General features: G+C 45.5%; 1 protein-coding gene across 2 annotated transcripts in view; it reads right to left on the bottom strand.

Moving 5' to 3' along the window:
* LOC138655786 (alcohol dehydrogenase 1-like) overlaps positions 1-16,733 on the bottom strand; it is a 225,179-nt gene that overhangs the window by 168,470 nt on the left and 39,976 nt on the right. For both annotated transcript variants that reach the window (XM_069743622.1, XM_069743621.1), the window contains exon 4: positions 5,774-5,861. In XM_069743622.1, the coding sequence (XP_069599723.1) occupies positions 5,774-5,861 (88 nt within the window). The remainder of the gene's footprint in view (positions 1-5,773; positions 5,862-16,733) is intronic.

Here is a 16,733-nt window from a genome sequence, read left to right as displayed (position 1 = left end):
AGACCCAACACTCTGGATGAGCTTAAGGCCGCTATTGAAGCATCCTGGGCCTCCATAACATCTCAGCAGTGTCACAGGCTGATTGCCTCCATGCCACGCCGCATTGAAGCAGTCATTTCTGCCAAAGGATTCCCGACCAAGTATTGAGTGCATAACTGAACATTATTATTTGATGGTTTTTTTGTTTGTTATTAAAAAACACTTTTATTTGATTGGATGGGTGAAATATACTAATTTATTGAGACAGTTTTTTTGGGTTATCAGGAGTTGTATGCCAAAATCATCAGTATTAAAACAATAAAAGACCTGACAAATTTCAGTTGGTGGATAATGAATCTATAATATATGAAAGTTTAATTGTAATCATTACATTATGGTAAATAATGAAATTTAACACTATATGCTAATTTTTTGAGAAGGACCTGTATAGTTCTTCTGTTCTGCTGCTCAAGTATATGAGATCACTGAGGGTGAGAATGACTAAGCTGTGCACCTTTACAGAGGCTTCATCTATTACACTTTGCAATGTAACTGAAACTCCTGCAGCATCTATATGAGCTAAATGAAAAAAAAGTTGTATACACTTGAGATTTAGGAAGACATACAGGATTGTTTGGAGCCATAATATAGTTGTGCAATTGAACCCTAAAAGCAAGAAAGAATGTTTCTTCCTCCCTCAGAACAGTATATCATACAGAATATTCTTTTTGCAAAGCTATCCTTGCACAATTCAATTTTCTTGACTGCTACAATAAAGGTTTACTTGTTATAAAAACATGTAACACAAGCTAAGTTTTTTTAAGTGGTGCTCCCAAGAAAATCTTTTATTTTTTTATATGCTTTGCAATGTTGATTGTGTATACAGTGCATAGTGTTAAAATATGTAGCAATCACTGCCTTCTCCCAATTGTGATCCATTTCTACACCAGAAGAATACCAATGGGATAAGATAAATCCCACAACGAGGATCAGAAGTTAATTTCTAAATATAAGCCAATCAGACTCATTTTGATGCTCTCAAAGCATGGAATTGACAGAGTGACCTCAGGTTCACACAGAATACACTATATGATACAGCTTGTCCCACTGGTGGTCACATGGTGCAGAGGAGGAAAGTGACAAAAGTCGGTAAGGCTAGGTGCACATTACGTCTGTGCACTTATTCTACAGTGTGTGTCGGGAGCTTTTCCAATGCAATGTTGTCATATTACCTCTTTTACCAGATGGTGGCCAAAAGTGAGTTCTTTTGGCTTCCAACTGGCAATTATGAGTATACTGTTTTAGTAACTGAATAGGATGGCACAGAAAACTGTGCTTTTTTATACAGAAGGTTACTGCAAAGAAATGTATACCATGAGGTATTTGTTTTTTACAGTAACTCATTGGCATTCATCCTGACACCGGCCTCCTTAGCATATGTGCCTGACAGTGCACGCAAATGAAATGTGTGCCCGCCCTATACACATACACTGTGTTAGAAATATCAACATAACAGAACAGGGGCTGAAAGATAAATCAATTCTTGGGAATGCTTATTTAAAAAGAAAAAGAAAAGGTAAGAATGATTTTTACCAGTACAGAGGTTACAGACACAAGCATTTATCTTTCAGATAAGATACTTGTCTATGACTGAATAAATTGAAGAAGCACTCTCAAAAAAAAGTCCCCTTAATATATCGCAATCACCATACTACGATATATGGCACCGTGTACTCAAAATTGCTCATTTTGCATTTTTACCCATTTAATTTTTCTCTTTTCTCTGCTCTATGTAGAAACAGGAAGTCCCTTTCCCTAACTTCAACTCTTGACCCAGCTGCCTCTCTCCTCCCCCTGCCAGGGACTTTTGCAGTCAGTCATGCAGGGAAAAGAGTGTTCCTGTTTTTATATAGAGCTTAGAAGGATTCAGCTAGTCAGCTTTTATACATGTGACGTCATAGACCTAATGGAAGAAGAATTAGCTGGGTAGAAAGGCAAAATGAGCAATTGTAAGTACACAGTGCTATAGAATATGATGACTGCAATATATTAAGAGGATAAAAATTTTGATGAGAGTGCTTCTTTAATGACAGTTGGGTTACCTAAGATAATAGACATATGATTAGTGTGTGTGTAGTCTAGTCTGATTGTTTTCTATGGGATGAAAGTGAAACAAAACTTGTTTATATCAGTCCAGAAACACAGAATGCTTCATCTTTGGCTTTTGTAAAGATAAGGCTGGGTTCACACTGCATTATGGGCGTCCATTAGACGGACTACATTACACCGTGGCATAAACGCTGTGTAACGTAGTCCGTTAAGGCCACCATTAATTCCTATGTCGGACGCATCGCTAGCGCACGCCCACAATGGGTGTGCGCTAGGGATGTGCCGTCATTAAGTAACAGACCCTGAGATGCGGGCTGCAGCGTTTCTGGTCCATCATTGCTACCGCAGATAGAACTAGCAGATGCTCTATCTGCGCTAGCGCGATGGAGAATGTCAGCACTTGCGTCAGCAGCCCGTTCATGTATGTGTTGAACGGGCTGCTGTTTAACGCAATGTGAACCCGGCCTAAGTGGAAAAAGTGATAAAAAAGCAAGTTGACCTTTACAACAGTTTTTCTTTAGCGCATTCCTCTTTATTACCTTCAACTTTTTTTTTAACTACAAGTATGTCTCTTTTTTGTGCCTAGATTTCCAATTTGCAGCCATGTCTTCATGGTTACAAACAAATGCTGCATTTACATTTCTTTGTATCAGTCTACTACTTATCAATAACCAAACATACATACTATAACAAGGAGAGAACAGATGAAAAGTGGATGTATTCTCTAAGCATTTGTTGTCAAATCGGATGTGTATGTAAAAAATAATAAAAACAGTAAAAAGAATAAGCAAAAATAATACCAAGAACCCAGCCTAGAATGATTGCACACATAAAGTAATGAATTAACATATCTAATGTTCCCAAAAACATTTTTTTCAGTTGCCAATTATTACTCTGCCAAGAATAGTCATGATTTATGATTTGGGATAATCAAAGCTAAGGCCTAAAATGTTTGAATATATACATTATGTGACAGCAATGAAGCCACGCCAGTTGCATTGCCTTTGGCATATTATTGCTATTAGTACTTCTGATATCTAGGGGGAGGGCATCCGGGGCCTGTGCCCCAGGCACAGCTGGAAGCGGGGCGCTGTCGGGCTGCCTACTGCAGAGGCATTTATGAGGAAACAGTATGGTGGGATGGGGCATGTATGAGGAAACAGTTTGGGGGATTGGGCATGTGTAAGGAAACAGTATGTCCGAAAGGGAGATGAATGAGGAAACAGTACAGGGGAATGGGGGGCATGTACGAGGAAACAAAATAGGTGAAAGGGGATCATGTATGAGGAAACAGTATGGAGGAATAGGGGACATGAATGAGGAAACAGAACATGAGAATGGGGGCATGTATGAGAAAACAGTATAGGTGGATTGGTGCAGACACAGTATGGTGAGTGGGGAATGGGTACAGAAGGTATGGGGAGCAAACAGGAATGTATGTGGACACAGTATGAGTAGCGATGGGAAAAATGTATGTGGGGAGTGAGAGTGATGGGATGTGTGCAGCCACAGTATGTGGAGTCAGGGTTATGTGTGAGCAGGCAGTAATGAAAGTGAGGGGGTAAATATATGAGGAGACAGTATGGTGAACAGGGGGATGTGAGAGGAGACAGTTTGAGGAGGGAGGGGAGTGAAGTGAGGAGACAGTATGATGGGAGATAAGTGAGTGGGCACAGAATAGATACTGAGTAGTGGAGGCGTAGCATGGGGGGACAGTGTAAGGGTACAGCCGGGAGAGGACAGAATACCGAGGAGGGGGAGTGTGATGAGAGGGTACAGTATAGAGACTGGGCCCTATAAGGGGGACAGTGTGAAAGGACAGTGTGAAGAGGGGGGCCAGTATGGAAAGAGGAGGTCAGTGTGGAGAGCATGTACCATAAGAAGGACAGTGTGGGGGACATATTTTGTGCAGACAATATAGTGAGGAGCAATTATTTATTCAGGGCCCTTTGTGTAGAGAATATATTTTTTATTCAGTAGCATTAAAATGACACTTCTATATTTAAGGGCATCATGTGGAGATTTGTGGCAAAAGAGCAAGAAGATAGAAGTCAGCAGAGACGTGCTGTGAATGAGAAAACTCTTCATGTGTGCCTTAACTACTGCAACCTCCTGTTTTGTGTTGTGGCTTCCCTTTTAATACTCTCGCACCCCTCCAATCTATTCTAAACTCTCCTGCCCGACTAATCCACCTGCCCCCCCACTATTCCCCAGCCTCTCCCTTCTATCAATCTCTTCACTGGCTCCTCATTACCCAGAGACTCCAGTTCAAAACCCTAATCATTGGCATACAAAGCCATCCACAATTTGTCTCCTCCATACATCTGTGGCCTACTGTAGTCTCCCGGTACTTACCTGCACACAACTTCTGATTCTCACAAGTTCTCCTTCTCTACTCCTAACTTATCTCCTCTTCCCACAATCGCATACAAGATTTAACCTGGACATTCCCCATACTCTGGAACTCTCTAGCCCAATATATCAGGCACTTGCCTACCATGGAAACCTTCAAAAGGATACTGAAGACCTACCTCTTCCAATAAGCGTACAACCTGCAGTAACCACCTATCCACCAAACCGCTGCATGACCGGCTCTACCCTCACCTATTGTATCCTCAATCCTCACCCATTCCTTGTAGATTGTGAACCCTCGTGGGCAAGGTCTTCTCTCCTCCTATTCCAGTTGTGGCTTTTATTCTTTAAGATTACTGTACTCATTTTTATTATGTATACCCCTCCTCACATGTAAAGCGCCATAGAATATATGGCACTATAATAATAAATAATATTAATAATCTTGGGGTCTGGATAAGATGAAGAAAAGAAGGACTCCGGAGACGACATAATCTATAAGGTACTTTGATGTAAGTTTTATTTGTGATACTGACTAATTCTCTTGTTTTTATTTATGTTATGAGCATTATGTCCAGGTTTATGATGAGTCTGCAGTCATTCTATATCACTGCAAGCTTCTGAATTATCACACTGCGTACTGCTGGATATCAGGATTCTCTTGCGCTGGCGATTTACATTCATGTGGTCATGTGCTGACTAGACATGTTTGACCTCACTCAATGAAAATTAGCTGAGCAAGACCAGACACGTCTAGTCGGAATGTGGTCAGAAGTATACTATTGCATGCTTGTGCTGACATGACCGTCCACTCTTGCCACCAGCAAGGGAGAATCCTAAAAGTGTGCCATGCATTCGATGTGAGGATTCAGAAGCCAGCAATGTATGGATTCAGCTCACTCTCAGGATTCAGCTCTGCAGGTTCCAGCAGTCATCACATTGACACTTTACTCATATGCGTTTTTCATACTTGTCCTGTGATAACGAGCTTCTCTTCCTGCTTCTCTTAGTTTTTCACTGAACATTGAGAGCATTAGGGAGAGCAGCTCGTCTGTACATGACTAAGGCCGGGATCACACAGCAATACATGGAGCCGCACGCTCCGCTCCGGAGTACCGGTGCCAGAGCTTGTTTTTAACCTGCGAGACTCGGCCGTATCTCGCTGTAGTGTGACTCCGGCCTAAGTGTGCAAATTGCATATGTTCTTGGAGGGGTGGGGGAGGCAGCCCCAAACTGAATTCTTGCCATGGGTGTCAGAAAACCTAGATACACCTCTGACTTCTGCTATTACAACTAATGATAATAATATTATTATTATTAATAATAAACATACTCAGCTTTGTAGCACAGGTTACTTTTAGGTTCACCACAACCTCTGCATTCTCCACAGTAAGGAAGAAATAATGGTATTACTTTGTCTCCTAGTATCGGTAGAATAAGAAAAAAATGGTTTTAAAATGTTATCAACAAGATCATAGACCCAATAAATGACAAGTAGTAAAAATTATAAATGGAAGAAAAAAGGATAGCTCGGTAGGATTTGTGATGTATAACTGAAGAATTCCATTATCCTATTGCCTGTAATAATAGTTTTAAAATCAATAATTATGAAATACCACTGAAATATACAGATCTGCTTCGTGCCAGGTTCATGCAAGTATATAAAAAATCATCCAAATTTTATTCAGAAAAAGAAGACCATTTTCCATCCATATTTTCAATCGTGCCTAAATTTTTAGCACACGAATGTATGAGGCATATGACAGATATAACACAATGTAAAATATGTGGCCTGTATGTATTTTTGGTGGGTTCAGCAAAATGGTGTCAATAAATTGTGTAAGACACTCATAAAAATTCTACTCTACCTTACCACAAAAAATGAAAGATTTTTCTGTGCACTCATAAGTGATTTTTGTGACCCCTTTAAAATTGCTGGATTTTCACACTGTGCTAGGAAACGTATCTGGCTATATTGTGCAGTGTCAAAAAGCAAATGGAGGAAAATAAAGGGCTCTGGATTGCTTTGCAATAAAATAATCTCTATTAACCTGGCAAAATTTTTTTACCTAGCCAGTTATACCTGGGGCTAGGTATACACGGTCAATATATGCTATAGGTAGCAGCAGACAGTAATGGAATGGACCCTCTTGATTAGAGTTGAGCGACCTTGACCTTTTTAGAGTCGAGCCGGGTTTTGCGAAACCCGACTATGTCCAAAGTCGGGTCGAGTGAAATCGGCCGATTATGACGTAAAGTCGGGATCGACCGAAACACGAAACCCAATGCAAGTCAATGGGGCAGCATAGTCGGCAGTGAGTGGGGGCCAGGAAAACACCTAGAGTGCCCATTTTAATGTCAAAACCATCCATTCTTCTTAATGAAGCTTGTCAAGCGTAATTTACCTTATAATAATTGGAAGGCATTTGAAATTGGGGGTCATTTGGCTAAAGTTGTGGGGGGTAGGGCTGGTTCAAGTAATTAGTGGGCCCAGGAAATCTGGACCACGTCACGGCAGTGGAGCAGGGAGAGGTAAGTATTTCAACTTTGCAAGTGCTGTGAACCTGAGCAAGCAGGGGGGGCCCACTCGTTGGCATTGGCACTGGCACAGGGCCCCTCAAAGTACAGCGGTGTGTTTGCACGGCGGGGGCGCCTCCCACCGGCAGCAACACTTTTGCGTACTATGAGAGGCCCTGTGCCAGTGACGTCGCCAACTAGTATTCCTCCCCCCACCTGATGAAGGAACCTGCACTTTCATCTGCACCTTCCTCTTTGTCCCCGTGTAAGGTGGTATGGTATGCGGGAAGAGCAACCTGACTTTCAGCAGGGTCACAATGTTGTTGTGTAGCGTGCACGGGGAATGTTGCGTTATGGGTCAATGTACCAGCAGACTCATCTATCACTGGCTGGGCAATGGGCACGATGAAGTGGAAACACAGATATAGGCCCAAAGAAGAAAGTGGGCTAAATGCAGTTCAAAATTGGTAACACAGGAATAACCAGGGGGCATTGCAGTGGAGGACAACTGGAATGAGAGGCTGACACAGAGAGTAGGGCCAAATCAGTAAGTAGTCGAAATGCAGTTCAAAATTGGCAACCGTAGTAAACAGGCGGCACAGCTTTGTTCAGTGGAGGAGAACAGCAAGGAGTGGCAGACACCGATAGTAGGCCCCAAACCAACTAGTACGCCAAATGCAGTTGTTCCATTTAACCACAATTTAATGAGAGCCTGAAGATAGAAGCTCAGGAAAGGCAACCTGGGGAACACCTTGGAGTGTAACACACCATCTCTCTCCACCCCATACCCATTTTGTATGGCCTAATGCAGTGTACTTTTCTACAACTACTAAACGAGAGTCGGAAGACCGAAGCAATGGCAAGGAAACCTGGGGAACACCTTAGAGTGTAACACACCCTCTCTCTACACCCCATACCCAATTTGAAGGTCTAATGCAGTGTAGTTTCCAAGAACTACTAAACGAGAGCCGGAAGATCGAAGCTCAGGAAAGGCAACCTGGGGAACACCTTGGAGTGTAACACACCCTCTCGCTACACCCCATACCCAATTTGAAGGCCTAATGCAGCGTAGTTTCCAACAACTACTAAACGAGAGCCGGAAGATCGAAGCTCAGGAAAGGCAACCTGGGGAACACCTTGGAGTGTAACAAACCCTCTCTCTACACCCCATACCCAATTTGTAGGCCTAATGCAGCGTAGTTTCCGACAACTACTAAACGAGAGCCGGAATATCGAAGCTCAGGAAAGGCAACCTGGGGAACACCTTGGAGTGTAACACACCCTCTCTCTACACCCCATACCCAATTTGAAGGCCTAATGCAGTGTAGTTTCCAACAACTACTAAACGAGAGCCGGAATATCGAAGCTCAGGAAAGGCAACCTGGGGAACACCTTGGAGTGTAACACACCCTCTCTCTACACCCCATACCCAATTTGAAGGCCTAATGCAGTGTAGTTTCCAAGAACTACTAAACGAGAGCCGGAAGATCGAAGCTCAGGAAAGGCAACCTGGGGAACACCTTGGAGTGTAACACAATGTCTCTCTACACGACGGAAGGGCTGATTCTTAGGAAGGAAGGCTGTTGGAAATAAGCATTGCGCGTCCGAGGGTGATTAGATTCTTATTAGGTATATACTCACCCTCGGACGCGCCCTGCTTCTTTATTTGGAATGAATGTTTATTTGCAATGTGGTGTTGACTTTCTCTATTATTTTGGTAATTAATGATTTTATTATTTTCATTATTTTGCATCTTCTCGGCAATAATATAAAGAAGACGCGACAGGACAACACTCGGTGGATGCCATATGTGTGTTTTCAATTTAAAAAAACTTTCAGTTAACTACTTGCAGGAGAAAGTAATTGTAGCTGGTGGCCATTTTTAGTACTGTACCAGATTTTAGTTGTGTGTTTGTTTTTAATGTTAAAATGTCTGCATTTGATATCTCACCAGTATTTTCTTTTTTATAAGCAAAATACTTATTTTTATATTTTCTGATGTTGGTTCCAGGGGTACACGGCCAGCAGTGCCCTGGTCAGTGTAGTAGTAGTTGAAAGAATGGACCGCAGACAGGCATCGAAGGCCTAAAATAAAAACACATGGCTGTAGGCAATTTTAAATTGGTTCCAGGGGTACACGGACAGCAGTGGTGTGGTCAGTGGAGGCCTAGTGGAAGGAGTGACCGCAGACAGGCATCGAAGGCCTAAAATAATAACACATGGCTGTAGGCAATTTTAAATTGGTTCCAGGGGTACACGGGCAGCAGTGACCTGGTCAGTGTAGTAGTAGTTGAAAGAATGGACCGCAGACAGGCATCGAAGGCCTAAAATAAAAAAATTGGGCTGGCTGTAGGCAATTTTAAATTGGTTCCAGGGGTACACGGGCAGCAGTGGTGTGGTCAGTGGAGGCCTAGTGGAAGGAGTGACCGCAGACAGGCATCGAAGGCCTAAAATAATAACACATGGCTGTAGGCAATTTTAAATTGGTTCCAGGGGTACACGGACAGCAGTGGTGTGGTCAGTGGAGGCCTAGTGGAAGGAGTGACCGCAGACAGGCATCGAAGGCCTAAAATAATAACACATGGCTGTAGGCAATTTTAAATTGGTTCCAGGGGTAGACGGGCAGCAGTGACCTGGTCAGTGTAGTAGTAGTTGAAAGAATGGACCGCAGACAGGCATCGAAGGCCTAAAATAAAAAAATTGGGCTGGCTGTAGGCAATTTTAAATTGGTTCCAGGGGTACACGGGCAGCAGTGACCTGGTCAGTGTAGTAGTAGTTGAAAGAATGGACCGCAGACAGGCATCGAAGGCCTAAAATAAAAAAATTGGGCTGGCTGTAGGCAATTTTAAATTGGTTCCAGGGGTACACGGGCAGCAGTGGTGTGGTCAGTGGAGGCCTAGTGGAAGGAGTGACCGCAGACAGGCATCGAAGGCCTAAAATAATAACACATGGCTGTAGGCAATTTTAAATTGGTTCCAGGGGTACACGGGCAGCAGTGACCTGGTCAGTGTAGTAGTAGTTGAAAGAATGGACCGCAGACAGGCATCGAAGGCCTAAAATAAAAAAATTGGGCTGGCTGTAGGCAATTTTAAATTGGTTCCAGGGGTACACGGGCAGCAGTGGTGTGGTCAGTGGAGGCCTAGTGGAAGGAGTGACCGCAGACAGGCATCGAAGGCCTAAAATAATAACACATGGCTGTAGGCAATTTTAAATTGGTTCCAGGGGTACACGGGCAGCAGTGACCTGGTCAGTGTAGTAGTAGTTGAAAGAATGGACCGCAGACAGGCATCGAAGGCCTAAAATAAAAAAATGGGGCTGGCTGTAGGCAATTTTAAATTGGTTCCAGGGGTACACGGACAGCAGTGGTGTGGTCAGTGGAGGCCTAGTGGAAGGAGTGACCGCAGACAGGCATCGAAGGCCTAAAATAATAACACATGGCTGTAGGCAATTTTAAATTGGTTCCAGGGGTACACGGGCAGCAGTGACCTGGTCAGTGTAGTAGTAGTTGAAAGAATGGACCGCAGACAGGCATCGAAGGCCTAAAATAAAAAAATTGGGCTGGCTGTAGGCAATTTTAAATTGGTTCCAGGGGTACACGGACAGCAGTGGTGTGGTCAGTGGAGGCCTAGTGGAAGGAGTGACCGCAGACAGGCATCGAAGGCCTAAAATAATAACACATGGCTGTAGGCAATTTTAAATTGGTTCCAGGGGTACACGGGCAGCAGTGACCTGGTCAGTGTAGTAGTAGTTGAAAGAATGGACCGCAGACAGGCATCGAAGGCCTAAAATAAAAAAATTGGGCTGGCTGTAGGCAATTTTAAATTGGTTCCAGGGGTACACGGGCAGCAGTGACCTGGTCAGTGTAGTAGTAGTTGAAAGAATGGACCGCAGACAGGCATCGAAGGCCTAAAATAAAAAAATTGGGCTGGCTGTAGGCAATTTTAAATTGGTTCCAGGGGTACACGGGCAGCAGTGGTGTGGTCAGTGGAGGCCTAGTGGAAGGAGTGACCGCAGACAGGCATCGAAGGCCTAAAATAATAACACATGGCTGTAGGCAATTTTAAATTGGTTCCAGGGGTACACGGGCAGCAGTGACCTGGTCAGTGTAGTAGTAGTTGAAAGAATGGACCGCAGACAGGCATCGAAGGCCTAAAATAAAAAAATTGGGCTGGCTGTAGGCAATTTTAAATTGGTTCCAGGGGTACACGGACAGCAGTGGTGTGGTCAGTGGAGGCCTAGTGGAAGGAGTGACCGCAGACAGGCATCGAAGGCCTAAAATAATAACACATGGCTGTAGGCAATTTTAAATTGGTTCCAGGGGTACACGGACAGCAGTGGTGTGGTCAGTGGAGGCCTAGTGGAAGGAGTGACCGCAGACAGGCTTCCAAGGCCTAACATAACAAACTTGGGCTGGCTGTAGGCACTTTTAAATTGGTTCCAGGGGTACACGGGCAGCAGTGGTCTGGTCAGTGGAAGTCTAGTGGAAGGAGTGACCGCAGACAGGCTTCCAAGGCCTAACATAACAAACTTGGGCTGGCTGTAGGCACTTTTAAATTGGTTCCAGGGGTACACGGGCAGCAGTGACCTGGTCAGTGTAGTAGTAGTTGAAAGAATGGACCGCAGACAGGCTTCGAAGGCCTAACATAACAAACTTGGGCTGGCTGTAGGCACTTTTAAATTGGTTCCAGGGGTACATGGGCAGCAGTGGTCTGGTCAGTGGAAGTCTAGTGGAAGGAGTGACCGCAGACAGGCTTCCAAGGCCTAACATAACAAACTTGGGCTGGCTGTAGGCACTTTTAAATTGGTTCCAGGGGTACACGGGCAGCAGTGGTCTGGTCAGTGGAAGTCTAGTGGAAGGAGTGACCGCAGACAGGCTTCGAAGGCCTAACATAACAAAATTGGGCTGGCTGTAGGCACTTTAAATTGGTTCCAGGGGTACATGGGCAGCAGTGTATGGTCAGTGGAAGTCTAGTGGAAGGAGTGACGGCAGACAGTCTTCGAAGGCCTAACATAACAAAATTGGGCTGACTGTAGGCACTTTTAAATTGGTTCCAGGGTAACACGGCCAGCAGTGCCCTGGTCAGTGTAGTAGTAGTTGAAAGAATGGACCGCAGACAGGCATCGAAGGCCTAAAATAAAAACACATGGCTGTAGGCAATTTTAAATTGGTTCCAGGGGTACACGGACAGCAGTGGTGTGGTCAGTGGAGGCCTAGTGGAAGGAGTGACCGCAGACAGGCATCGAAGGCCTAAAATAATAACACATGGCTGTAGGCAATTTTAAATTGGTTCCAGGGGTACACGGGCAGCAGTGACCTGGTCAGTGTAGTAGTAGTTGAAAGAATGGACCGCAGACAGGCATCGAAGGCCTAAAATAAAAAAATTGGGCTGGCTGTAGGCAATTTTAAATTGGTTCCAGGGGTACACGGGCAGCAGTGGTGTGGTCAGTGGAGGCCTAGTGGAAGGAGTGACCGCAGACAGGCATCGAAGGCCTAAAATAATAACACATGGCTGTAGGCAATTTTAAATTGGTTCCAGGGGTACACGGACAGCAGTGGTGTGGTCAGTGGAGGCCTAGTGGAAGGAGTGACCGCAGACAGGCATCGAAGGCCTAAAATAATAACACATGGCTGTAGGCAATTTTAAATTGGTTCCAGGGGTAGACGGGCAGCAGTGACCTGGTCAGTGTAGTAGTAGTTGAAAGAATGGACCGCAGACAGGCATCGAAGGCCTAAAATAAAAAAATTGGGCTGGCTGTAGGCAATTTTAAATTGGTTCCAGGGGTACACGGGCAGCAGTGACCTGGTCAGTGTAGTAGTAGTTGAAAGAATGGACCGCAGACAGGCATCGAAGGCCTAAAATAAAAAAATTGGGCTGGCTGTAGGCAATTTTAAATTGGTTCCAGGGGTACACGGGCAGCAGTGGTGTGGTCAGTGGAGGCCTAGTGGAAGGAGTGACCGCAGACAGGCATCGAAGGCCTAAAATAATAACACATGGCTGTAGGCAATTTTAAATTGGTTCCAGGGGTACACGGGCAGCAGTGACCTGGTCAGTGTAGTTGTAGTTGAAAGAATGGACCGCAGACAGGCATCGAAGGCCTAAAATAAAAAAATTGGGCTGGCTGTAGGCAATTTTAAATTGGTTCCAGGGGTACACGGGCAGCAGTGGTGTGGTCAGTGGAGGCCTAGTGGAAGGAGTGACCGCAGACAGGCATCGAAGGCCTAAAATAATAACACATGGCTGTAGGCAATTTTAAATTGGTTCCAGGGGTACACGGGCAGCAGTGACCTGGTCAGTGTAGTAGTAGTTGAAAGAATGGACCGCAGACAGGCATCGAAGGCCTAAAATAAAAAAATGGGGCTGGCTGTAGGCAATTTTAAATTGGTTCCAGGGGTACACGGACAGCAGTGGTGTGGTCAGTGGAGGCCTAGTGGAAGGAGTGACCGCAGACAGGCATCGAAGGCCTAAAATAATAACACATGGCTGTAGGCAATTTTAAATTGGTTCCAGGGGTACACGGGCAGCAGTGACCTGGTCAGTGTAGTAGTAGTTGAAAGAATGGACCGCAGACAGGCATCGAAGGCCTAAAATAAAAAAATTGGGCTGGCTGTAGGCAATTTTAAATTGGTTCCAGGGGTACACGGACAGCAGTGGTGTGGTCAGTGGAGGCCTAGTGGAAGGAGTGACCGCAGACAGGCATCGAAGGCCTAAAATAATAACACATGGCTGTAGGCAATTTTAAATTGGTTCCAGGGGTACACGGGCAGCAGTGACCTGGTCAGTGTAGTAGTAGTTGAAAGAATGGACCGCAGACAGGCATCGAAGGCCTAAAATAAAAAAATTGGGCTGGCTGTAGGCAATTTTAAATTGGTTCCAGGGGTACACGGGCAGCAGTGGTGTGGTCAGTGGAGGCCTAGTGGAAGGAGTGACCGCAGACAGGCATCGAAGGCCTAAAATAATAACACATGGCTGTAGGCAATTTTAAATTGGTTCCAGGGGTACACGGACAGCAGTGGTGTGGTCAGTGGAGGCCTAGTGGAAGGAGTGACCGCAGACAGGCATCGAAGGCCTAAAATAATAACACATGGCTGTAGGCAATTTTAAATTGGTTCCAGGGGTAGACGGGCAGCAGTGACCTGGTCAGTGTAGTAGTAGTTGAAAGAATGGACCGCAGACAGGCATCGAAGGCCTAAAATAAAAAAATTGGGCTGGCTGTAGGCAATTTTAAATTGGTTCCAGGGGTACACGGACAGCAGTGGTGTGGTCAGTGGAGGCCTAGTGGAAGGAGTGACCGCAGACAGGCATCGAAGGCCTAAAATAATAACACATGGCTGTAGGCAATTTTAAATTGGTTCCAGGGGTACACGGACAGCAGTGGTGTGGTCAGTGGAGGCCTAGTGGAAGGAGTGACCGCAGACAGGCTTCCAAGGCCTAACATAACAAACTTGGGCTGGCTGTAGGCACTTTTAAATTGGTTCCAGGGGTACACGGGCAGCAGTGGTCTGGTCAGTGGAAGTCTAGTGGAAGGAGTGACCGCAGACAGGCTTCCAAGGCCTAACATAACAAAATTGGGCTGGCTGTAGGCACTTTAAATTGGTTCCAGGGGTACATGGGCAGCAGTGTATGGTCAGTGGAAGTCTAGTGGAAGGAGTGACGGCAGACAGTCTTCGAAGGCCTAACATAACAAAATTGGGCTGACTGTAGGCACTTTTAAATTGGTTCCAGGGTAACACGGCCAGCAGTGGCCTGGTCAGTGTAGTAGTTGTAGAAAGAAGGGACCGCAGACAGGCTTCGAAGGCCTAACATAACAAAAATGTCAAAACAATGGTATTGTCAGTGCCAGGCATTGAAGGATGTCAGCGCCTAGACTACACATTGGTGAAGCTGTGAGAGATAATTTTGCTAGTGGTAGAGCACTGTTTGAGCTGGGGGGGGAACTGTCTTGTGGCCGGCGTTACAGGCACAGGGCCCCTCATATTACAACGGTGTGTCTGACGTTGGGTGCGCACCACCACCGCCAGAGACACTTTATTGTACTATGAGGGACCCAGTGGCAGTGCCGTCGACCAAAAGCGGCCACACCCACCTCTTCAGACAAACAGCACTCTCAAGGGTCCAAGCGCAAAGTGGCGATAGCACGGCCCCGTGTGGGGAGTTTGGCCATTTCGTGAGGTGGAAACATGTCGTATGCTGGACAATCAGGTGAAGAAAATTACGAGATTGGAAAAGTCATTCAGAATAGTCCACAGGCAAGACCTTTTCATAGGAAAGCTAGGTGTCAGCCGGGCAGGGTGGGGCAAAAGATTTTGAAATCCAGTTGTGGTTCATTTTAATGAAGGTTAGATCATCTACATTTTGGGTAGCCAGACGAGTCCTTTTTTCTGTTAGTATTGAACCTGCAGCACTGAATACTCTTTCTGATAGGACACTAGCTGCCGGGCAAGCAAGCTCCTGCAATGCATATTCTGCCAATTCTGGCCAGGTGTCTAATTTGGATGCCCAGTAATCAAATGGGAATGACGGTTGAGGGAGAACGTCGATAAGGGATGAAAAATAGTTTGTAACCATACTGGACAAATGTTGTCTCCTGTCACTTTGAATTGATGCTGCAGTACCTGTCCTGTCTGCGGTCATAGAAAAATCACTCCACAACCTGGTCAGAAAACCCCTCTGTCCAACGCCACTTCTGATTTCTGCCCCTCTAACACCTCTGGTCTGCTGGCCCCTGGAGCTCGTGTGAGAACGATCACGGGCGCTGTGTGCAGGGAATGCCAGAAGCAAACGGTCAACAAGAGTTGATTGTTTTGTTGCTAATATTAGTTCCAAGTTCTCATGTGGCATAATATTTTGCAATTTGCCTTTATAGCGAGGATCAAGGAGGCAGGCCAACCAGTAATCGTCATCGTTCATCATTTTTGTAATGCGTGTGTCCCTTTTGAGGATACGCAAGGCATAATCCGCCATGTGGGCCAAAGTTCCCGTTGTCAAATCTGCGGTTGTGCTTGGTTGAGGGGCAGTTGCAGGCAAATCTACGTCACTTGTGTCCCTCAAAAAACCAGAACCCGGCCTTGCCACGCCACCAATTTCCCGTGCCCCCGGGAAAGCTTCCTCATTAAAAATATACTCATCCCCATCATCCTCCTCATCCTCCACCTCCTCTTCGCCCGGTACCTCGTCATGTACACTGCCCTGACCAGACAATCGCTGACTGTCATCAAGGCTTTCCTCTTCCTCTGGTGCAGACGCCTGATCCTTTATGTGCGTCAAACTTTGCATCAGCAGACGCATTAGGGGGATGCTCATGCTTATTATGGCGTTGTCTGCACTAACCAGCCGTGTGCATTCCTCAAAACACTGAAGGACTTGACACATGTCTTGAATCTTCGACCACTGCACACCTGACAACTCCATGTCTGCCATCCTACTGCCTGCCCGTGTATGTGTATCCTCCCACAAAAACATAACAGCCCGCCTCTGTTCGCACAGTCTCTGAAGCATGTGCAGTGTTGAGTTCCACCTTGTTGCAACGTCTATGATTAGGCGATGCTGGGGAAGGTTCAAAGAACGCTGATAGGTCTGCATACGGCTGGAGTGTACAGGCGAACGGCGGATATGTGCGCAAAGTCCACGCACTTTGAGGAGCAGGTCGGATAACCCCGGATAACTTTTCAGGAAGCACTGCACCACCAGGTTTAAGGTGTGAGCCAGGCAAGGAATGTGTTTCAGTTGGGAAAGGGAGATGGCAGCCATGAAATTCCTTCCGTTATCACTCACTAC

The sequence above is a fragment of the Ranitomeya imitator genome, chromosome 1 (assembly GCF_032444005.1).
Source record: "Ranitomeya imitator isolate aRanImi1 chromosome 1, aRanImi1.pri, whole genome shotgun sequence".
In the NCBI taxonomy this organism is placed as follows: Eukaryota; Metazoa; Chordata; class Amphibia; order Anura; family Dendrobatidae; genus Ranitomeya; species Ranitomeya imitator.
Note: the sequence above shows the minus strand (reverse complement) of the source record. Positions and strands in the feature narration are given on the sequence as shown.